Below are 23,476 nucleotides of genomic sequence, written 5' to 3'. Positions count from 1 at the left end.
TTTGCATAACAGAATTTGAAAGAAACTTCATAACCTTTGAAAGTCTGGGCAATACCACATCAAATGTATAAATGTTCTAGACGACCCATGAAATGCAGTTATTTCAGGGTGAGGTAGGTTTGGTTACGATTATAAACTGGATCAACCTCTCTCTTGTGCTTATCAGTGGGGAGGTTCTTTCTACCTCTTTCCAGCTGTCCGGGTTTGAAGCTGCCCATACACGCACCCATATAATCATACGAAACCTACAATAACTTTCATACCGTGGAGATCGGTCATTTAGTTGATCGGACAGGTTATAAAATTTCAATTGGATAACGATAAAATCTGCGCATGTATCGTCTATCCGGCGGTATTCTTGGGGCCCACGATGCAATTCTGGGACGTCGCTTTCATACGATTGGTGCTGCCAACTATTTTATGTTCAGAACACCCTCCCATTTATGCTACAATTTCAGTCTGAATGTTAGTATTAGATTGTTGCATTTTAATGTACGATCGATATCCGAATGTTAGACTAAAATCTGAACGTGTATATCTTCCCGGCATATTCCCAGCTGGGCGTATCTCCATTATGTTATCTAATGTGTAAGAATTAGGTGAAAACATCTGCCCAAGTGATATCCTGGGAATTCTTTATCCCTTGGAATATGTCCCTTCTTGATTTTATCTGTTTTATCTGTTGGTGGGAGGCAGAGATATATTGCAATGAAATGAGGTCCCTCAGTTCCCAAAGGTAAGACTGCGCTGTGGGAAAAGCATTATAGGGCACCTTAGCAATGGCCAGTGTCCATCAAGCTCACAGTTTGGACAGTATTGGTCTAATGATTGACCTATGATACACTGTATAGTGCAAACAGCTGTTCCTCCCCTCTGTAAATACTCAAATGCATATTAAAATGTAGTCAATGTACAAGAAACGGCTGATTTTTAAAACATTTCTCACATTTAGAACAAGAAAATGGTTTCTCCCCTGTGCAAGTTCTTTATTAATGGACACAAAGGTCTGATGAAGTGACACATGGAGAACAAGATTATGGTTTTCCTCCTGTGTGATTTTTAAAGTGCGCATTTAGACTACTCTTATGTGCAAAACATTTCCCACACTCAGTACAGGAAAAAGATTTCTCCCCTGTGTGGATTCCATGTCGATGGACAGTAAGTTCTGATGAACTGAAAAAACATTTCCCACATTCAGAACAAGAATAAGGTTTCTCCCCTATGTGGGTTCGTCTTTGATGGACAGTACATTCTGATAAAGTGGTAAAACATTTCCCACACTCAGAACAAGAAAATGGTTTCTCCCCTGTGTGAGTCCTTTGATGACGAGCAAAGTTGGATCGATATGAGAAACATTTGCCACATTCAGAACAAGAAAATGGTTTCTCCGACGTGTGAGCTTGTCGTTGATGGACAGTAAGTTTTGATGAGCTGGCAAAACATTTCTTACACTCAGAACAAGAAAAAGGTTTCTCCCCTGTGTGATTACTTTGATGACGAGCAAGGTTAGAGCGATTAAAGAAACATTTCCCACATTCAGAACAAGAAAATGGCTTCTCCCCTGTGTGAGTCCTTCGGTGACTAGCAAGGTTAAACTGATTTTGGAAACATTTTCCACACTCAGAACAAGGAAATGGCTTCTCTCCTGTGTGTGTCTTTAGATGACAAACAAGGGTAGCGTGAGCTGAAAAACATTTCCCACATTCAGAACAAAGAAATGGCTTCTCCCCTGTGTGGGTTCTGTGATGACGAATAAGGTTAGATCGACGTGAGAAACGTTTCCCGCATTCGGAACAAGAAAGTTTCTCCCCTGTGTGGGTTCGTTGTTGATGGACAGCGAGTTCTGATGAAGCAGCAAAACATTTCCCACATTCAGTACAGGAAAAAGGTCTCTCCCCTGTGTGGGTCCTTAGATGTTTAACCAAATCATTTATCCGTGATTTTTGTGGGGAGTTATCAGCGTTTTTATCATATTTATTACCCTTCATTTTTAAAGGACTGGTACCCAGGCTGCACCCCATGATAGGAGTAGGTGTGTCTGTTCCTTGTATCTGTTCTGTAAGGGGATTAATGCTGCAATCTGATTGGTTTTTCCCTTCACATGAAGCCTCTTCCTCTTTAATCCCATTGGCCGGTGGGGGCTGTTCCGCTGGAGAAACATCAGGGTTTGTGAGATTCCCATCATTATTACAACATAAAGTTGCTTCCGTATGTGCTGTAACATCGCTCCCATCTTTATACTCACAGGCTGCTAAAGGGAAGGATAGAGACTGTTATTGATGGTTGTTTAGAGATATATCTGGAAAAAAAAACTTTTTCTAATAAACAAAAAGAGTTACAGGACGAAGTATCAGGCGAACAATTTTTAAATATAGTGCAGAAAAAAAACTAATTTCCCTACAAACAATATTTAAGTTGATTTGTATCCTCATTTTGGTGTATGATGTGAGTTATAATGGGAAATGATGTTTTGCTGGAGCAGAGGCAGAAATATCTGGGAAAATCTGCCGCTCTCATTACTCGCCTGGTATTGCCTGTTTGTTGGCTGCATCTTACGAGAGTTTATTTTAAATAAAATTTAAAAAAAAACAAAGAAAAATCTCCACCAACTGCAAAATGTCCAGTTACATGGGGATTGGGGGGGGGGAAATTAGACACGGGGGGGAAACAAGCCATTCCATAACCTTCTGTTTGTTGCTAGTGATTGGTAGGGATGGCAGTTATGTATTACGGTGTAAAAAACATGAAATCTTGAGCCAAACAGAGTTCTTTGTTTCGTGCCAGTACTGTGTGGTTTTTTACTATTTGGAGAGGGAAAGCAGAAAGTGTGACATCCCAAACCAATCACTTTGCTCAAGATACAGAGGGCAGGGCCCAAAGCTTCATAGCGGGACTGTAGCTTCACAGAAAGCAAACACACAGCATTGTGATTGGTTAGCCTGTATGCATGCTTAATAGTGACTATAAAGTGACTACAGGGAGAAGGGGGAGGGACTGTGGCTCATTATAGCACAAACACTAACACAAATTAACACAAAGTAATGATAGAAAACAGCTCATCTGTAAATACTAAGGGCCAGCTCCTGGGATCATACAATTCATGGTGCAAACAAACTGAGGGCACACATACATGTTAGGTCATATCTCCTAATAAATGGGCAACTTTCAGTCTTCTGCTCCAACACTACTTCCTGTTAGAGTTGCATCACTTCCTGCCAGGTGATCTCTGAGGGAGCACACAGCCCAGCACAAAATGGTGGCTCAAGGAAACAGGGCAATATTTACTGCCTCTCAGAGAGAAACCAATTAAGTTCACTGGGAACGTACAGCGCCCCCCACAGAAGAGTTGTTAAAATGAAGGTGAGTCTAATCCGCAGGGTGCAAATGCCTAACACTGATGTTGCCGGCGCAATTTTAAATTTGCACCCATCATTTCCTCCACCATTTTCCTCAAGAGAAAACATGTAAAAAGGCAATATTTACTGATATATTTATACATAGTTTTGTAAATATTTGTTAAGATTCTTTAATAGGCCTCTTAGTCTGATATTTACACAAATAATTACGTATCACCCCCCATTCATCATATTTGCAATGAGAGCCAACATTGCCAGACACTGGGAAACAGATATTCCCAATACCCACCATATTATGGCAGAAATGGGCTCAAACCCCAAATATGGAATCACGGCTCCGCCTCTAAATGATTCCTGAGTGAACCAATCAGAACCAGGAAACGTCAACTAAACACCGGAACCAACTGACTCCTCCCTCCTCATTAGCTCTGTCCTTTATCTGTATCCCTCTGATCTGCACAATGCGCTGTATTTTTATATCTTGTTAAAACTCAGTAAAGCAGAAATTATTTTAAAAGAAAAAAAAACAAAACAAACACTGTAAGAGCTCTGTGTCTGTGTCACTGGTTATTAACTGGGTGTAAATGGATTTACTTTCTTCTGCATCTCCCTGAAAAGACAAAACATCCTGCATAGACTCTATGCTCTGTATATGATAGAAACCATTACTCACCCAGTGGGCGGAGCTGCCGGGGCTCCTCCTCCTCCTTTATCCCTTCCCTGTAAAGGGCCTTGTTTCCTTTTATATACTCCCACTCCTCCAAGGAAAAATAGATGGAAACATCCTCACACCTTATGGCAACCTGGCACACACAATGTTACAGTCATCCCCCAGCCAGAGAAAGGGATTATCATACACTGTTACTAAACAATAAGGGGGGATTGGGGGGCCGCACCCACCTCTCCAGTCAGCAGCTGGATGATGTTGGAGATGAGTTCCAGGATCTTCTTGTCATTTTCCTTCTGTATGACGGAGCCAGGGGCATGCAGGGCCCCCAAACCCACAGTTGGGCTCTTCTTCTTAGGGATGACGTAGCCCTATGTATTGAGAGGGAGAGAGAATGATGAGTGTGTAACGCAGCAGAGAGACCCCCTTTGTACAGACAGACAGTCTCTTCTCACTGTGCCACTCACAGTGCCCCCCTCACCTCTCCAGTCAGCAGATAGATAATCTCCAGTGTGAGATTCAGGATTCTCTCCTTCCGCTCCTCATTTTTATCCTTCTTCCCCATCACTGGGTCACTCGCTTCCTCCCACATTCCCATTGGCTCCTTGTGGGAGGGAGGGGCCTGGAAGTGGAATTAAGCACTTACACATTTCTATAGGGGATTATTCCCAGCAATATCCCCCAAAACAATTCCAAGCAGGGAATAGAATAAGTAGTCTAGCCATGGGCTGAACTACCAATCCCACAATCCCCTGTTAAACTTCCCTCTAATGATGCAATGTCTGCCAATCAACACTTTCCCTTTCCTGCCAAGAATGGGCCCCTCAGTGCTTCCCCTCAGGCTGCAGGGGGGCCTTGGTACCAAATGGGAGAGGAATTCACTTATGGTGGGTGGGTTGGGCTTGGAGCTGCCACAGAAACTGCACTGACTCAGTAGCAAAGTGTCCCTGGGAATCAGCTCATGTGTTGGGAACAACAAGGTAACACTGCTCCTTTAGTGCCACCATTAGTGCAGCCCCGCTCCCTTACTCACCTCTTTCCCACACTGCTCTGCTGCCTGTAGCTGTGAGGGAGGGAACTGAGGAGCTGGGACACTCACTCATTGGCTGGGAGGGGAATGTGGGCGGGACAGAGAGCGGCAGAGAACAATCATTGGATCAGTGAGCACAAGGGCGGGAGAATGAGTTAGGGACAGAGGGGAAACTCACAGATTGTTTTGTAAACGTAGTTTCGAAAGGACTTTCAGCTCACTGAAAATAGCAGAGCTCATTAAGTGACAAAGTTGCACCAAACCAGTAACGATAGCAACCAATCAGCACTGGCTGCTTAGTTCAAACTGAACGGGAGCCCATCCTGACTGCACACCCCTCACAGCAGCAAGCCACTAAGTCTAAAACGTTACTGTGAGGGCTCAGTAACAGTTTGAAAAGTTGCAAGGAATTCTGGGATATTAGAAATGCTAGGGCATCAAAATGGCGCAACAATGTGTGAATGGCACATATTCCTGCAACATAAACTGAGCAACCGCAACGTGTTTATACAAATCACCTTTATCATGTAGCAATGCTGAATAATATATGGTTTTTAGTATGTTCTGTAAAGGGTTATTAGTGACATGCAGGTCGGGCCACAATACACAGGTCAGGGGGGTTCGGAACAAAAAATGGGCATCAACTTCAGGGTGAAGACACACAGAGCTACTAATAGCAGCTACTTGTCGTGGCTACTATAACAGACAATGCTGATCATTTACTGATAACAGTCTCTACGTGTGTTTAGCAGAGGCAATTCTCAGTATTGTCTATGGCAGGGGGTTTTCTGGCGTCAGTAGCCGTGAAAAAGTAGCTGCTACTGGTAGCTCTGTGATTCTTCACCCTTAGCTCTGGGTTGGGCACAGATTATCATTACCCGGCTGGATCCCACAACTCCTTACTTACGCACTGCCATTGGGCTCCAGAGAACTGTACTTAATCATTGGTGGGATAGTGTCTGCTGTGCCTGGGGAATCATCTCTGATATCAGGGGGCACGATTGTGTGGGTTTGGTGTGAGCCACACATCACTAATTGTTACTTTTAAAATGTATCCATCTAAAGGGTAACTAAACCCTGCGGCACAGCGCGGCTCAACCAAACGTTACTCAGCTGTTGCCGGACTACAAATCCCAGAATAATGTAACATAATGAAGGGTGAGGCATGCTGGGAGCTGTAGTCCAGCAACATCAGGGTTGTATTCTTAAAGGAGACATATTGGATTAATGGGATAAATGGCTAATTTTGTAGGCAATTATGAATAATATCCGGTGCTGGTTTCCCTTTGGGCTAAACATTAACCCTATCTGTAACAATGGCCCCTTTATTGGAGCTCCCTATAGATCCTCTCACTTCTCTGTCCGAGTTTGAAATGGAGAGTGGGCGTGTCCTAACGGTCTCTGCCAGAAGCACAGTAGGAGGGGGAGAGCCAATCACAGCCCTGCAGTCACAAAAGCACAGACAGGCTGCAGTTCCCTATCAGGTCAGCCTAGCTGCTGATTGGTTCCTATCCTACAGTGCAGGGTACGGAGGGCCGCCGGCTCCCCAGCTCATCCAGAGAATTCAGCCAGCAGGAAGTGGCACAGATGGGCGGGGCTAGTGGGGTTTGGGGGAATTTCTCAATAAATCAGTCAGAAACACAACTTTTTAAGCACAATCCTTCTATATCTAGAGGAGTATAATTCCCTGGTACATTCATCATTTTTATAGGATATGTCTCCTTTAAAGCAATATTGCCCAATAAAACTTTCCCAGCTCTCTAGGGCCAATTAATATGCAAAAGAATCCCCCAATTAGAATCCCAGCTGATGTGAGTAAATCCGGCTCCCTGTTCTCTGTTCCTGCAATTGGAGTTGGGAGCAATAAGCACAGTTTCCCAGCACTGAACAAGTCTGTCCCTTTATCCCCATGTCTGATTCCTGTGCCATATAATGACGGGAAAATGCCATCATTATCTCTATATGTAAGGTACCAGCAAGGGGCCTGACACAGGGAATCAGCATTCTCATTGGTCACTTCTCTTGCATCTATAATGAAGATTTGGGTCAGTAGAATTCTCATTGGTGATTGGTTTTGCATGTGTAATTAAAGGGCGCCTATCAGTTGATCTGCTGGGATTCTCATTGGAGGATTCTTTTGTATATTAATTGGCCCTGGAGGGCGGGACTCTCATGCACATAATGAGCAAACTGGGCCACTAAGTACCATTTGCATGTTAGTGCCACAACATGGCCGCCCACACTGGGAGCCCCTCCTGTTGCTGGGGGTATAGTGCCGTTAGGAGAAGATTAACGTTATATCATGATAAGAAAAGCAGTAAAGTTTAATTCAAATATAACCAGTATAACCCTGCACTGGGGAACCGTGGCGTCCGTGTTGGGTTCTCTAATCCCCTACGCCACATAGGCCATATCCCTCAACCATATTTTTCTTTTCCAGAAAATTCTTAATTAATGGGATGAATAAATGAATACGCAGTGATGTGTCACTAGATTGGCACCTGAGGACCTGATGCAGCGCTCTTATCTGTAACTTAGCATTTTTATGGCTTCTTAACACCTAAATTCTAGTCTGGGCACAGAGAAACAGCAGCGCAGTACAACCAGCTCCAATAAGTACTGGCTAAAAGCTCAGAAATATGATCAAAGTAGAAAGACTACATCTCCCAGAAATCCTTTCACCTTTTGAAAATGTTACTGAGCATGCGTAGGAAAGATTCAGGCTCAGTGGCTTCCTGCTGTGAGGAGAGCGGAGTCCCAATATTCTTCCAGGCAGAGCTTCAACCTACATGTAAACATTCAGCGTAAACTAAGCAGCCACTGCTAATTGGTCCCCATAGTTACTGGTTTTGTATTACTGTTATTTGGCACAGCTATATTCAGTGAGCTGAACGTCCTGAATAGTGAAATAATTTTTACATGTAAAAAACAAACAAACTGTGAGTTTTCCCTCTGTCCCTAACTCTGCAGTCTGTGAGTTTTCCCTCTGTCCCTAACTCTGCAGTCTGTGAGTTTTCCCTCTGTCCCTAACTCTGCAGTCTGTGAGTTTTCCCTCTGTCCCTAACTCATTCTCCCGCCCTTGTGCTCACTGATCCAATGATTGTTCTCTGCCGCTCTCTGTCCCGCCCACATTCCCCTCCCAGCCAATGAGTGAGTGTCCCAGCTCCTCAGTTCCCTCCCTCACAGCTACAGGCAGCAGAGCAGTGTGGGAAAGAGGTGAGTAAGGGAGCGGGGCTGCACTAATGGTGGCACTAAAGGAGCAGTGTTACCTTGTTGTTCCCAACACATGAGCTGATTCCCAGGGACACTTTGCTACTGAGTCAGTGCAGTTTCTGTGGCAGCTCCAAGCCCAACCCACCCACCATAAGTGAATTCCTCTCCCATTTGGTACCAAGGCCCCCCTGCAGCCTGAGGGGAAGCACTGAGGGGCCCATTCTTGGCAGGAAAGGGAAAGTGTTGATTGGCAGACATTGCATCATTAGAGGGAAGTTTAACAGGGGATTGTGGGATTGGTAGTTCAGCCCATGGCTAGACTAGTTATTCTATTCCCTGCTTGGAATTGTTTTGGGGGATATTGCTGGGAATAATCCCCTATAGCAGTGCTGTCCAACTTCTACGGTGCCGAGGGCCGGAATTTCTCTAGCATACATGGTGGAGGGCCGCTAATGGAAGCCAGTTTTGACCACTCCCCTTTTTGAAACCACACCCACTTCAAACCACACCTATTTTATCACAATGGTGGTAGCACAGCAAAATCCCAAATGCTTGGTCCTTACTGTGGGGATATCAACCATCATTCATATGTGAAAGAATTATGTCATATTAAGATATACCCTTAAATTCCATATGCCTCCTCCTCCCCTGTGGATAGCAGAGAAACCCCCAGTACATAATTACACACCTTTGGGACCATTTAATGGCTATTTTCAACTGCTAACAAACTCCCACAACAAACCCCTGCCAGGTTCACCTCCCACAAGCAGCATAGGGCAAGCAGAGTATGGCACACACAGGCAGCACTCTGCCCGTCCTATGCTTTCTGTGTGTGCCATACTCTGCCTGTCCTACCCTGCCTCTGTGTGCCATACTCTGCCTTCCCTATGCTGCCTCTGTGTGCCATACTCTGCCTGCCCTACCCTGCCTGTGTGTGCCATACTCTGCCTGCCCTACCCTGACTGTGTGTGCCATACTCTGCCTTCCCTATGCTGCCTCTGTGTGCCATACTCTGCCTGCCCTACCCTGCCTGTGTGTGCCATACTCTGCCTGCCCTACCCTGACTGTGTGTGCCATACTCTGCCTTCCCTATGCTGCCTCTGTGTGCCATACTCTGCCTGCCCTACCCTGCCTGTGTGTGCCATACTCTGCCTGCCCTACCCTGACTGTGTGTGCCATACTCTGCCTTCCCTATGCTGCCTCTGTGTGCCATACTCTGCCTGCCCTACCCTGCCTGTGTGTGCCATACTCTGCCTGCCCTACCCTGACTGTGTGTGCCATACTCTGCCTGCCCTACCCTTCCTGTGTGTGCCATACCCTCTCTGACCTATGCTGCCTGTGTGTGCCATACTCTACCTGCCCTATGCTGGGTGTATGTGCCATACTCTGCCTACAGTACCTATGTCTAAGGTGTGAAGAATTGAACACAGTCTGAGGTGTGAACACTGCAGGGGTTGAACAATGCAGGTATTAAAAGGTGTGAAAAACACAGGGGATTACATTTTTAAACAATACAGAAGGATTACAGCCTGAATCTGAGGTGAGAACCATGCAGGGGGCCAGTTAATCTCAGTACTGATACCATTTACTCAAAGGTAAGCCATCAAAGCAGCCAGACAGGTGGGGGGCCACACAGAGGGGGGTCGCGGGCCGCCAGTTGGACAGCACTGCCCTATAGAAATGTGTAAGTGCTTAATTCCACTTCCAGGCCCCTCCCTCCCACAAGGAGCCAATGGGAATGTGGGAGGAAGCGAGTGACCCAGTGATGGGGAAGAAGGATAAAAATGAGGAGCGGAAGGAGAGAATCCTGAATCTCACACTGGAGATTATCTATCTGCTGACTGGAGAGGTGAGGGGGGCACTGTGAGTGGCACAGTGAGAAGAGACTGTCTGTCTGTACAAAGGGGGTCTCTCTGCTGCGTTACACACTCATCATTCTCTCTCCCTCTCAATACATAGGGCTACGTCATCCCTAAGAAGAAGAGCCCAACTGTGGGTTTGGGGGCCCTGCATGCCCCTGGCTCCGTCATACAGAAGGAAAATGACAAGAAGATCCTGGAACTCATCTCCAACATCATCCAGCTGCTGACTGGAGAGGTGGGTGCGGCCCCCCAATCCCCCCTTATTGTTTAGTAACAGTGTATGATAATCCCTTTCTCTGGCTGGGGGATGACTGTAACATTGTGTGTGCCAGGTTGCCATAAGGTGTGAGGATGTTTCCATCTATTTTTCCTTGGAGGAGTGGGAGTATATAAAAGCAAACAAGGCCCTTTACAGGGAATGGATAAAGGAGGAGGAGCCCCAGCAGCTCCGCCCACTGGGTGAGTAATGGTTTCTATCATATACAGAGCATAGAATCTATGCAGGATTTTGTGACTTTTCAGGGTGATACAGAAGAAAGTTTTAACAAGATATTAAAACATAGCGCATTGTGCAGATCAGAGGGATACAGATAAAGGACAGAGCTAATAAGGAGAGAGGAGTCAGTTGGTTCCGGTGTTTAGTTGAAGTTTCCTGATTCTGATTGGTTCGCTCATAGGAATCATTTAGAGGCGGAGCTGTGAGTTCATATTTGGGGTTTGAGCCCATTTCTGCCATAATATGGTGGGTATTGGGAATATCTGTTTCCCAGTGTCTGGCAATGTTGGCTCTCATTGCAAATATGATGAATGGGGGTGTGATATGTAATTATTTGTGTAAATATCAGACTAAGAGGCCTATTAAAGAATCTTAACAAATATTTACAAAACTATGTATAAATATATCCGTAAATATTGCCTTTTTACATGTTTTCTCTTGAGGAAAATGGTGGAGGAAATGATGGGTGCAAATTTAAAATGGCGCCGGCAACTCAGTGTTTGGGATTTGCACCCTGCGGATTAGACTCACTTTCATTGTAACGGCTCTTCTGTGGGGGGCGCTGTTCGTTCACAGCGAACTTAAAGGAGAAGGAAAGGAAAATGTTAGGCACCCCCAAGTGACTTAAATCGCTTACCTTTTACCCTGGGCTGGTGCCCCTGTGTGGAGAGAACAGCACCAGCCCGGGGTAGCAGTGATCGCTTCCTTCTTCCTTGTTTGCTGCGCGCGCATGCGCAGTAGAGTGAAAAGCTGAACTTTGAACAGAGAAGTCGGTGTTTCACTCTGCTGCACATGTGTTTGTCCCAGACATTTGCCAGCAGCGCGAATAGGGAAGAAGGAAGCGCTTCCTACAGGTACCCTGGGCTGGTGCTGTTTTCTCCTAACAGGGGCACCAGCCCAGGGTTACAAGGTAAGCGATTTAAGTCACTTGGCGGTGCCTAACATTTTGGCACCCCCAAGTGACTTAGACTTTCCTTCTCCTTTAATTGGTTTCATCCCTGAGAGGGAGGCAGTAAATATTGCCCTTTTACATCTGTTTCCTTGAGCCGCCATCGTTAATTTGTTTTCGTTTTTGTGCTATAATGAGCCACAGCCCTTCGTTATAGCAGAGCTGTGGAGTCGGTAGATAAATTCTCCGACTCCTCAGTTTCTGATACTTCCGACTCCTCTGTTTTTTATATGCTACTGTATTTTATACATTCATACAGCCAATGAAAAGCTTCATGGTCACTCAACGTGTTGGTTTATACACTGCGCGCATTGGGCTTTATTCTTATAGCAGAGAAGTAATTAATTATGACTGTTTGTGAGTCGGTTCATTTTTTGCTGACTCCCGACTCCAGGTACCCAAAATTGCCTCCGACTCCACAGCCCTGCATTATAGAACATGTTTTTGTAGTTTGTGGGGATTTTTTCTTTTATCTTTTTTTTTTTACTTTTATTTAAAATAAACTCTCGTAAGATGCAGCCAACAAACAGGCAATACCAGGCGAGTAATGAGAGCAGCAGATTTTCCCAGATATTTCTGCTTCTGCTCCAGCAAAACATCATTTCCCATTATAACTCACATCATACACCAAAATAATATAAGGATACAAATTTTTTTTCTGCACTATATTTAAAAATTGTTCGGCAGATACTTCGTCCTGTAACTCTTTTTGCTTATTAGAAAAAGCTTTTTTTTTTTTTCCAGATATATCTCTGATCAGCCATAAATAACAGTCTCTATCCTTCCCTTTAGCAGCCTGTGAGTATAAAGATGGGAGCGATGTTACAGCACATACGGAAGCAACTTTATGTTGTAATAATGATGGGAATCTCACAAACCCTGATGTTTCTCCAGCGGAACAGCCCCCACCGGCCAATGGGATTAAAGAGGAGGCGGCTTCATGGGAAGGGGGAAACCAATCAGATTGCAGCATTAATCCCCTTACAGAACAGATACAGGGAACAGACACACCTACTCCTATCATGGGGTGCAGCCTGGGTAGCAGCCCTTTAAAAATGAAGGGTAATAAATATGATAAAAATGCTGATAACTCCCCACAAAAATCACGGATAAATGATTTGGATAAACATCTAAGGACCCACACAAGGGAGGCACCTTTTTCCTGTACTGAATGTGGGAAATTTTTTGCTGCTTCTTTAGAACTCGCCGTCCATCAACAACGAACTCACACAGGGGAGAAAGTTTCTTGTTCCGAATGCGGGAAATGTTTCTCACGTCGATCTAACCTTATTCGTCACCATAGAACCCACACAGGAGAGAAACCATTTTCTTGTTCTGAGTGTGGAAAATGTTTCCCAAATCGCTTTAACCTTGCTAGTCACCAAAGGACTCACACAGGAGAGAAGCCATTTTCTTGTTCTGAATGTGGGAAATGTTTCTTAAATCGCTCTAACCTTGCTCGTCATCAAATGATTCACACAGGGGAGAAACCTTTTTCTTGTTCTGAATGTGAGAAATGTTTTGCCAGCTCATCAAAACTTACTGTCCATCAACGACAAGCTCACACGTCAATGAAAGCATTTTCTTGTTCTGAATGTGGGAAATGTTTCTCAGGTCGCTCCAAGTTTGCTCGTCATCAAAGGACTCACACAGGGGAGAAACCATTTTCTTGTTCTGAGTGTGGGAAATGTTACTCCACTTCATCAGAATGTGCTATCCATCAAAGACGAACCCACACAGGGGAGAAACCTTATTCTTGTTCTGAGTGTGGGAAATGTTTTTTCACTTCATCAGAACTTACTGTCCAACTACATGGAATCCACACAGGGGAGAAACCTTTTTCTTGTACTGAGTGTGGGAAATGTTTTGCATTTAAGAGTAGTCTAAAAGCGCACTTTAAAAATCACACAGGAGGAAAACCATAAACTTATTCTCCATATGTCACTTCATCAGACCTTTGTGTCCATTAGTAAAGAACTTGCACAGGGGAGAAACCATTTTCCTGGTCTGAATGTGGGAAATGTTTTAAAAGTCAGCCAAACATTTCTTGTACATTGACTACATTTTAATATGCATTTGAGTATTTACAGAGGGAGGAACAGCCATTTGAACTATACAGTGTATCATAGGTCAATCATTAGACCAATACTGTCCAAACTGTGATCTTGATGGACACTGGCCATTGCAAAGGTTTCCCATAATGCTCTTCCCACGGCGCAGGCTCACCATTGGGAACTGAGGGACCTCATTTCATTGCAATATATCTCAGCCTCCCACCAACAGATAAAATCAAGAAGGGACATATTCCAAGGGATAAAACATTCCCAGGATATCACATGAGCAGATATCTTCACCTTATTCTTGCACATTAGATAACATATTGGAGATACGCCCAGCTGGGAATATGCCGGGAAGATATACACGTTCAGATTTTAGTCTAAGGAACGTTCGGATATCGGTCGTACATTAAAATGCAACAATCTAATACTAACAGACTGAAATTGTAGCATAAATGGGAGGGTGTTCGGTACATAAAATAGTTGGCAGCACCAATCGTATGAAAGCGACTTCCCAGAATTGCATTGTAGGCCCCCAAGAATACCTCCGGGTACACGATACATGCGCAGATTTTATCGTTACCCATTTGAAATTTTATTACCTGTCCGATCGACTAAATGACCAATCTTCACGGTATAAAAGTTATTGTAGGTTTCGTATGATTATATGGGTGTGTGTATGGGCAGCTTCAGACCCGGACAGCTGGAAAGAGGTAGAAAGAACCTCTCCTCCCCACTGATAAGCACAAGAGAGAGGTTGATCCAGTATAAAATCGTAACCAAACCTACCTCACCCTGAAATAACTGCATTTCATGGGTCGTCTAGAACATTTATACATTTGATGTGATATTGCCCAGACGTTTCTCTCAAATGAACTCTCTTTACCGCAACTTCTAAACCCGATTACCTGCTGGGCCTAGAAGACTTTGATACCCAGAACTGCCTCCAGGCTACTTATGTGTGTTTTTACTCGTAAGCCACACAAACATGAATAAAGTTTTTTAGGGATGCCAAATAAGAGCTGTGATGTGACCTGCTGGCCTGCAGGAGGCTCTGCTTGGAGTAAAACTGTGTCTCTGGGCTTCCAAAACTTGCCTCCAAGCCACCAATTTCAAAATGGCACCTACTGTGAGGCCACTGGGAGCAACATCAGAGGAGATGGGAAGCTACATGTTCCTCTCGAGCCATTGGTTCCGAGCCACTGGTTGGGGATCACTGCTCTAAATGGATAAAACTGATCCCTTTTGGAATTTTACAGGCTAAATTACTTAGCCAGAGGCTGCCCACAAACGTTGGAGGAGATGGCTGGCTCGACTCCCCTGCGGCCACAGGCTCCTAATGCTGCTTTTATGTCTTATAAATCAATATAAATTTATTATTAAAAAAATATGTTTCAGGTAAAAATATAGACTCGAGAAATCATCTTTTCATTCCGCCGTTATCTCTTTCAGTTAAAGGGCATCTATCGTAGAAAAATCGTTTCCAACGGTTGGGGCAAGAATTCTATTTATAAAGGAAAATGCTCCAGTAAGTGCTATTATGCGCTTATGTAGGATGTCGGGACAAGTTGACCAATCACATGCATGCATTGGATAAGCGTGGGGACACTAGCCTGTGATGTACATGTGTATGCCCCAACATGGCTCCCTCCCTATGTAGGCAGCATAGCGCTCGCAAGGGGCATTTCCTTGCAATAATAATAATGTTCCCCCAACCTGACTACAGACTTAATATCTTTCTTTGATAGGTGCCCCATAAAGGGGACCTGTCCCTTTAAGACGCACTGTACTTTAAACTCTTATTCTATTGGGTGAGTTGGGCAAAATAAACTTTACTTACACTCGATAAATTTTTTAAATATTTTTTATTTTATTTGCCTAAAAAACACCCAAAAAGGCAAAACATGAATAAAGGTGTTTAATATAGAGATGAGTGTGAGTGAGCAGAGAAGCTGAATATAAACAGAAACATTATGTGGCACAGAGCAGATTCATGTTCCCCTCACTCAGTTTGTTTATATGGCATCTCCCTATGGGAAGTCTCTGCCCCTCACTGTATATACAGAGGGAAGGGGGGGAGTGAATATAGAGTTTATTAGCTGTTACTGAGCCTGTGTGGGGCACTTCCAGGCCTGCAGTCAGGGGGCTCCCAGGCAGAGCTTCAACCTACATGTGTCTGTTCCGCTTCAACTGAGCAGCCAGTGCTGATTGCTTGTCATAGTTACTGGTTTTGTGCAACGTTATTTTCTGTGAGGGAAAAATCCTAAACAGTGAAGTTATTTTACACTTACAAAGCAGTCTGTGAGTTTTCCCTCTGTCCCTAACTCTGCAGTCTTTGAGTTTTCCCTCTGTCCCTAACTCTGCAGTCTGTGAGTTTTCCCTCTGTCCCTAACTCTGTGTCCCGCCCTTGTGCTCACTGATCCAATGATTCTTCTCCGCTGCTCTCTGTCCCGCCCACATTCCCCTCCCAGCCAATGAGTGAGTGTCCCAGCTCCTCAGTTCCCTCCCTCCCTCACAGCTACAGGCAGCAGAGCAGTGTGGGAAAGAGGTGAGTAAGGGAGCGGGGCTGCACTAATGGTGGCACTAAAGGAGCAGTGTTACCTTGTTGTTCCCAACACATGAGCTGATTCCCAGGGACACTTTGCTACTGAGTCAGTGCAGTTTCTGTGGCAGCTCCAAGCCCAACCCACCCACCATAAGTGAATTCCTCTCCCATTTGGTACCAAGGCCCCCCTGCAGCCTGAGGGGAAGCACTGAGGGGCCCATTCTTGGCAGGAAAGGGAAAGTGTTGATTCGCAGACATTGTATCATTAGAGGGAAGTTTAACGGGATTGTGGGATTGGTAGTTCAGACCATGGCTAGACTAGTTATTCTATTCCCTGCCTGTAATTGTTTTGGGGGATATTGCTGGGAATAATCCCCTATAGAAATGTGTAAGTGCTTAATTCCACTTCCAGGCCCCTCCCTCCCACAAGGAGCCAATGGGAATGTGGGAGGAAGCGAGTGACCCAGTGATGGGGAAGAAGGATAAAAATGAGGAGCGGAAGGAGAGAATCCTGAATCTCACACTGGAGATTATCTATCTGCTGACTGGAGAGGTGAGGGGGGCACTGTGAGTGGCACAGTGAGAAGAGACTGTCTGTCTGTACAAAGGGGGTCTCTCTGCTGCGTTACACACTCATCATTCTCTCTCCCTCTCAATACATAGGGCTACGTCATCCCTAAGAAGAAGAGCCCAACTGTGGGTTTGGGGGCCCTGCATGCCCCTGGCTCCGTCATACAGAAGGAAAATGACAAGAAGATCCTGGAACTCATCTCCAACATCATCCAGCTGCTGACTGGAGAGGTGGGTGCGGCCCCCCAATCCCCCCTTATTGTTTAGTAACAGTGTATGATAATCCCTTTCTCTGGCTGGGGGATGACTGTAACATTGTGTGTGCCAGGTTGCCATAAGGTGTGAGGATGTTTCCATCTATTTTTCCTTGGAGGAGTGGGAGTATATAAAAGGAAACAAGGCCCTTTACAGGGAAGGGATAAAGGAGGAGGAGGAGCCCCAGCAGCTCCGCCCACTGGGTGAGTAATGGTTTCTATCATATACAGAGCATAGAATCTATGCAGGAAGTTTTGTCTTTTTAGGGAGATGCAGAAGAAAGTAAATCCATTTACACCCAGTTAATAACCAGTGACACAGACACAGAGCTCCTAAAGTCTTTTGTTCTTTTAAAATAATTTCCATTTTATTGAGTTTTAACAAGATATAAAAATACAACGTATTGTGCAGATCAGAGGGATACAGATAAAGGACAGAGCTAATGAGGAGAGAGGAGTTAGTTGGTTCCGGTGTTTAGTTGAAGTTTCCTGATTCTTATTCGCTCATAGGAATCATTTAGAGGCGTGAGTTCATATTTGGGGTTTGAGCCCATTTCTGCCATAATATGGTGGGTATTGGGCAAAATGATTGGTTTGGGATGTCACATGTTGCACTTTCTGTTTTCCCTCTCCAAAAAATAAAAAACTCACAGTACTGGCACTAAACCAAGAACTCTGTTTGGCTCAAGATTTTATATATTTATTTACACAGTAATACATAACTGCCATCTCTACCAATCACTAGCAACATACAGAAGGTTATGGAATGGCTTGTTTCCCCCCCGTGTCTAAACAACCATAAATAACAGTCTCTATCCTTCCCTTTAGCAGCCTGTGAGTATAAAGATGGGAGCGATGTTACAGCACATACGGAAGCAACTTTATGTTGTAATAATGATGGGAATCTCACAAACCCTGATGTTTCTCCAGCGGAACAGCCCCCACCAGCCAATGGGATTAAAGTGGAGGCGGCTTCATGTGAAGGGGGAAACCAATCAGATTGCAGCATTAATCCCCTTACAGAACAGATACAGGGAACAGACACACCTACTCCTATCATGGGGTGCAGCCTGAATAACAACTCGGCAGAGGATTGTATATCGGTCATTATTAAAGAGGAGGCGGCTTCATGTGAAGGGGGAAACCAATCAGATTGCAGCATTAATCCCCTTACAGAACAGATACAGGGAACAGACACGCCTACTCCTATCATGGGGTGCAGCCTGGGTAGCAGCCCTTTAAAAATGAAGGGTAATAAATATGATAAAAATGCTGATAACTCCCCACAAAAATCATGGATAAATGATTTGAATAAACATCTAAGGACCCACACAGGAGAGGCAACTTTTTCCTGTACTGAATGTGGGAAATGTTTTGCCAGCTCATCAAAACTTACTGCCCATCAACGACGAGCTCACACCTCGGAGAAACCATTTTCTTGTTCTGAATGTGGGAAATGTTTCTCAGATCGATCCAACTTTGCACGTCATCGAAGGACTCACACAGGGGAGAAACCATATTCTTGTTTTGAATGTGGGAAATGTTTTGCCACTTTATCAGAATGTACTATTCATCAAAGACGAATTCACACAGGGGAGAAACCATTTTCTTGTTCTGATTGTGGGAGATGTTTTGCCAGCTCATCAAAACTTACTGTCCATCAACGACAAGCTCACACGTCAGAGAATCCATTTTCTTGTTCTGAATGTGGGAAATGTTTCTCAGATCGATCCAACTTGGCTCGTCATCAAAGGACTCACACAGGGGAGAAACCATATTCTTGTTCTGAATGTGGCAAATGTTTTTCCACTTCATCAGAATGTACTATCCATCAAAGACGAATCCACACAGGGGAGAAACCTTATTCTTGCTCTGAGTGTGGGAAATGTTTTTTCACTTCATCAGAAGTTACTGTCCATCGACATAGAACCCACACAGGGGAGAAACCTTTTTCCTGTACGGAGTGTGGGAAATGTTTTGCATTTAAGAGTAGTCTAAATGCACACTTTCAAAATCACACAAGAGGAAAACTATAAACTTGTTCTCCATGTGTCACTTCATCAGACCTTTGTCCATTAATAAAGTTGCACAGGGGAGAAACCATTTTCCTTTTCTGAAAGTTGGAAACAGTTGTTTGCACTATACAATGTATCATTGGTCAATCATTAGACCAATACTGTCCAAACTGTGAGCTTGATGGACACTGGCCATTGCTAAGATGCCCCATATTGCTCTTCCCACAGCGCTGGCTCACCATTGGGATCTGAGGGACCTCATTTCATTGCAATATATCTCTTCCTTCCACCAACAGATAAAAATCAAGAAGGGACATATTCCAAGGGATAAAACATTCCCAGGATATCACTTGGGCAGATGTTTTCAACAAATTCTTGCACATTAAATAACATATTGGAGATACGCCCAGCTGGGAATTTTTAGTCTTCTTCTAAGGGACGTTCGGATATCGGTCGTACATTAAAATGCAACAATCTAAAACTAACATTCAGACTGAAATTGTAGCATAAATGGGAGGGTGTTCTGAACATAAAATAGTTGGCAGCACCAATTGTATGAAAGCGACGTCCCAGAATTGCATTGTAGGCCCCCAAGAATACCGCCGGATACTCGATACATGCACAGATTTTATTGTTATCCAATTGCAATTTTCTTACCTGTCCGATCGACTAAATGACCGATCTCCACGGTATGAAAGTTATTGTAGGTTTCATATGATTATATGGGTGCGTATGGGCAGCTTCAGACCCGGACAGCTGGAAAGAGGTAGAAAGATCCTCTCCTCCCCACTGATAAGCACCAGAGAGAGGTTGATCCAGTTTAAAATCGTAACCAAACCTACCTCACCCTGAAATAACTGCATTTCATGGGTCGTCTAGAACATTTATACATTTGATGTGGTATTGCCCAGACTTTCAAAGGTTTTGAACTTTCAAAGGTTATGACGTTTCTCTTAAATGAACTCACTTTACCTCAACTTCTAAACCCAATTACCTGCTGGGCCTAGAAGACTTTGATACCCAGAACTGCCTCCAGGCTACTTACAGTGAGGAACATAAGTATTTGAACACCCTGCGATTATGCAAGTTCTCTCACTTAGATATCATGGAGGGGTCTGAGATTCACACTGTAGGTGCATTCCCACTGGGAGAGACAGCATTTAAAAAAAAATTCAGGAAATTTTAAAGAATATATTTGTATTGCGCTGCTGCACATAAGTATTTGAACACCTGAGAAAATCAGAGTTAGTATTTGGTACAGAAGCCTTTGTTTGCAATTAGAGAGGCCAAACGGTTCCTGTAGTTCCTGACCAGGTTTGCACACCCTGCAACAGGGATTTTGTCGCACTCCCCCACACACATCTCCTCTAGATCTGTCAGGTTTCCGGGCTGTTGCTGAGCAACATGGAATTTCAGCTCCCTCCAAAGATTTTCTATTGGATTTAGGTGTGGAGACTGGCTAGGCCACTCCAGAACCTTGATATGCCCCTTACGGTGCCGCTCCTTGGGTATCCTGGCTGTGGGCTTCATTGTCATGTTGGGAGCCATGACCCATCTTCACTGCTCTGACTGAGGGAAGGAGGTTGTTGCTCACAATCTCACAATACATGGCCCCATTCATCCTCTTCTTAATACAGTGCAGTTTCCCTGTCCCCTTGATGTTACCCCCCCATGCTTCACTGTAGGAATGGGGTTCTTGGGATGCAACTCATCCTTATTTTTCCTCCAAACACGGCGAGTGAAGTTTAGACCAAAAAGTTCTACTTTGGTCTCATCTGACCACATGACTTTCTCCCTCCTCTGGATCATCCCATCATTGGCCAACTTCAGCCGGGCCTGGACATGTGATGAGCAAGGGAACCTTCCGTGCAATGCATGATTTGAAACCATGACGGCATAGTGTTCTACCGACAGTGACCTTTCTGCTCTCTTCATGTCATTGAGCAGCTCCTCCCTTGTAGTTCTGGGCTGATACCTCACCTGCATGGAGCCTCAGTCCTAGGGAGACTGACAGTCGTCTTTAGCCTCTTCCATTTTCTAACAATTGCTCCAACAGTTGATCTACTTTTACTTAGCCCTTTCCAGCCTTGGGGAGGTCTTGCCCATGGGAGTAGTTGGAGTCTGACAATACAAATACATTCTTTAAAAATCATACAATGTGATTTCCTGATTTTTTTAAAAAATGCTGTCTCTCCCAGTGGGAATGCACCTACAGTGTGAATCTCAGACCCCTCCATGATTTCTAAGTGGGAGAAATCACTGTATGTGTGCACTTCTGTTATGCAAAATAAAAGGTGTAGGAATGTTCCATTACTTTCTAAATCAGGGATCCCCAACCTTTTTTACTCTTAAGCCACACTCAGATTAAGTGTTGGGGAGCCACACAAGCATAAATTAAGTTCTTTGGGAGTGCCAAATAAGGGCTGTGATTGGCTGTTTGGTAGCCCCATGTGACCTGCTGGCCTGCAGGAGGCTCTGCTTGGGGTAAAACTGTGTCTCTGGGCTTCCAAAACTTGCCTCCAAGCCACAAATTTCAAAATGGCACCTACTGTGAGGCCACTGGGAGCAACATCATGTTCCTCTCGAGCCACTGGTTGGGGATCACTGCTCTAAATGGTTAAAACTGATCCCTATTTGAATTTTACAGGCTAAATTACTTAGCCAGAGGCTGCCCACAAACGTTGGAGGAGATATGGAATGGCTGGCTCGCCCCCCCTGCGGCCACAGGCTCCTAATGCTGCTTTTATGTCTTATAAATCAATAAATATTTACTATTAAAAAAATATGTTTCAGGTAAAACTATAGACTCAAGAAATCATCTTTTCATTCCGCCGTTATCTCTTCCAGTTAAACGGCATCTATCGTAGAAAAATCGTTTCCTCCATCAAAGGTGCAATAGTAATAATGTTCCCCCAACCTGACTACAGACTTAATATCTTTCTATGATTGGTGCCCCATAAAGGGGATCTGTCCCTTTACTTTAAACTCTTATTCTATTGGGTGAGTCGGGCAAAATAAACTTTACTTACACCCGATAAATTATTTAAATATTTTTAACTGTATTATTATTTGCCTAAAAAACACCCAAATAGGCAAAACATGAATAAAGGTGTTTAATATAGAGATGAGTGTGAGTGAGCAGAGAAGCTGAATATAAACAGAAACATTATGTGGCACAGAGCAGATTCATGTTCCCCTCACTCAGTTTGTTTATATGGCATCTCCCTATGGGAAGTCTCTGCCCCTCACTGTATATACAGAGGGAAGGGGGGGAGTGAATATAGAGTTTATTAGCTGTTACTGAGCCTGTGTGGGGCACTTCCAGGCCTGCAGTCAGGGGGCTCCCAGGCAGAGCTTCAACCTACATGTGTCTGTTCCGCTTCAACTGAGCAGCCAGTGCTGATTGCTTGTCATAGTTACTGGTTTTGTGCAACGTTATTTTCTGTGAGGGAAAAATCCTAAACAGTGAAGTTATTTTACATTTACAAAACAATCTGTGAGTTTTCCCTCTGTCCCTAACTGCAGTCTGTGAGTTTTCCCTCTGTCCCTAACTCTGCAGTCTGTGAGTTTTCCCTCTGTCCCTAACTCTGTGCCCTTGTGCTCCCTGGCCCAATCATTCTTCTCCGCCGCTCTCTGTCCCGCCCACATTCCCCTCCCAGCCAATGAGTGAGTGTCCCAGCTCCTCAGTTCCCTCCCTCACAGCTACAGGCAGCAGAGCAGTGTGGGAAAGAGGTGAGTAAGGGAGCGGGGCTGCACTAATGGTGGCACTAAAGGAGCAGTGTTACCTTGTTGTTCCCAACACATGAGCTGATTCCCAGGGACACTTTGCTACTGAGTCAGTGCAGTTTCTGTGGCAGCTCCAAGCCCAACCCACCCACCATAAGTGAATTCCTCTCCCATTTGGTACCAAGGCCCCCCTGCAGCCTGAGGGGAAGCACTGAGGGGCCCATTCTTGGCAGGAAAGGGAAAGTGTTGATTGGCAGACATTGCATCATTAGAGGGAAGTTTAACAGGGGATTGTGGGATTGGGGCGCTCTGTACACTTGTCTCCCCTCTGTGTTGTTACTGTGTGAGGAGGAGGAGCCCCACCCTCTGTGAGAGCTGACAGGAAGGAAGTGAGAGAAGGAGGGGTTGCTGGGAACAAGGAAGCAGAGAGAGACAAGGGGCTGGGAGCTCACACAGGGTTCTGTATAAGAAAGTAATTGGGACCCCCCAGTGGCAGAAAGCGCGCTCTTTTAGGGTGCGGAAGGAAAGGGGGTCCCTGTCAGGGCTTAGAAGAACAAAGCGCGCTCTCCTCAGGGCAGGGAAAGCCAAAGGGAGTTCTTCTCAAGACTCTGAAGCACTTGCCCCATAAGTAGGGGATTCCCCTCAGCAGCTCAGAAAGTACCGGCTGGGTTATGTGAGGGAAGTTGCCCCTGGCTGGCAGGCTGTATCTATCCCTGCTAATTTAAAGGTATAGCGT

At 44.8% G+C, this 23,476-nt stretch overlaps 4 protein-coding genes across 4 annotated transcripts in view; 3 read left to right on the top strand and 1 right to left on the bottom strand.

Annotated features, from left to right (window-relative positions):
* Positions 1-23,476, top strand: part of h2ac14 (H2A clustered histone 14) — a 1,193,713-nt gene that overhangs the window by 1,048,323 nt on the left and 121,914 nt on the right.
* Positions 963-4,549, bottom strand: LOC101732003 (oocyte zinc finger protein XlCOF7.1-like; the record flags this gene model as incomplete). Its single annotated transcript, XM_031893070.1, has 5 exons — positions 963-1,317; positions 1,393-2,248; positions 4,030-4,159; positions 4,257-4,394; positions 4,505-4,549. Coding segments are annotated over 5 exons (1,452 nt in total), but the record flags the coding sequence as incomplete, so codon positions are not given.
* Positions 10,071-23,476, top strand: part of LOC105945439 (oocyte zinc finger protein XlCOF7.1-like) — a gene marked incomplete at its 5' end in the record, with an annotated part of 29,456 nt that continues 16,050 nt past the window's right edge. Inside the window, 7 exons of the mRNA XM_031893310.1 lie at positions 10,071-10,115; positions 10,226-10,363; positions 10,461-10,587; positions 12,369-13,479; positions 13,555-13,639; positions 18,004-18,677; positions 18,753-19,935. Coding sequence (XP_031749170.1) covers positions 10,071-10,115; positions 10,226-10,363; positions 10,461-10,587; positions 12,369-13,479; positions 13,555-13,639; positions 18,004-18,677; positions 18,753-19,035 — 2,463 coding nt within the window. The remainder of the gene's footprint in view (positions 10,116-10,225; positions 10,364-10,460; positions 10,588-12,368; positions 13,480-13,554; positions 13,640-18,003; positions 18,678-18,752; positions 19,936-23,476) is intronic.
* Positions 16,612-17,873, top strand: LOC116407599 (oocyte zinc finger protein XlCOF29-like). Its single transcript, XM_031893127.1, has 3 exons — positions 16,612-16,728; positions 16,839-16,976; positions 17,119-17,873. The coding sequence occupies exons 1-3, from the start codon at positions 16,612-16,614 to the stop codon at positions 17,209-17,211; spliced, it is 348 nt and encodes a 115-aa protein (XP_031748987.1). The 3' UTR covers positions 17,212-17,873.

This window comes from Xenopus tropicalis, chromosome 9, assembly GCF_000004195.4.
Source record: "Xenopus tropicalis strain Nigerian chromosome 9, UCB_Xtro_10.0, whole genome shotgun sequence".
Lineage (NCBI taxonomy): Eukaryota > Metazoa > Chordata > Amphibia > Anura > Pipidae > Xenopus > Xenopus tropicalis.
The sequence above is the reverse complement of the archived record's forward strand: the minus strand, read 5'-3'. Positions and strand labels throughout refer to the sequence as shown.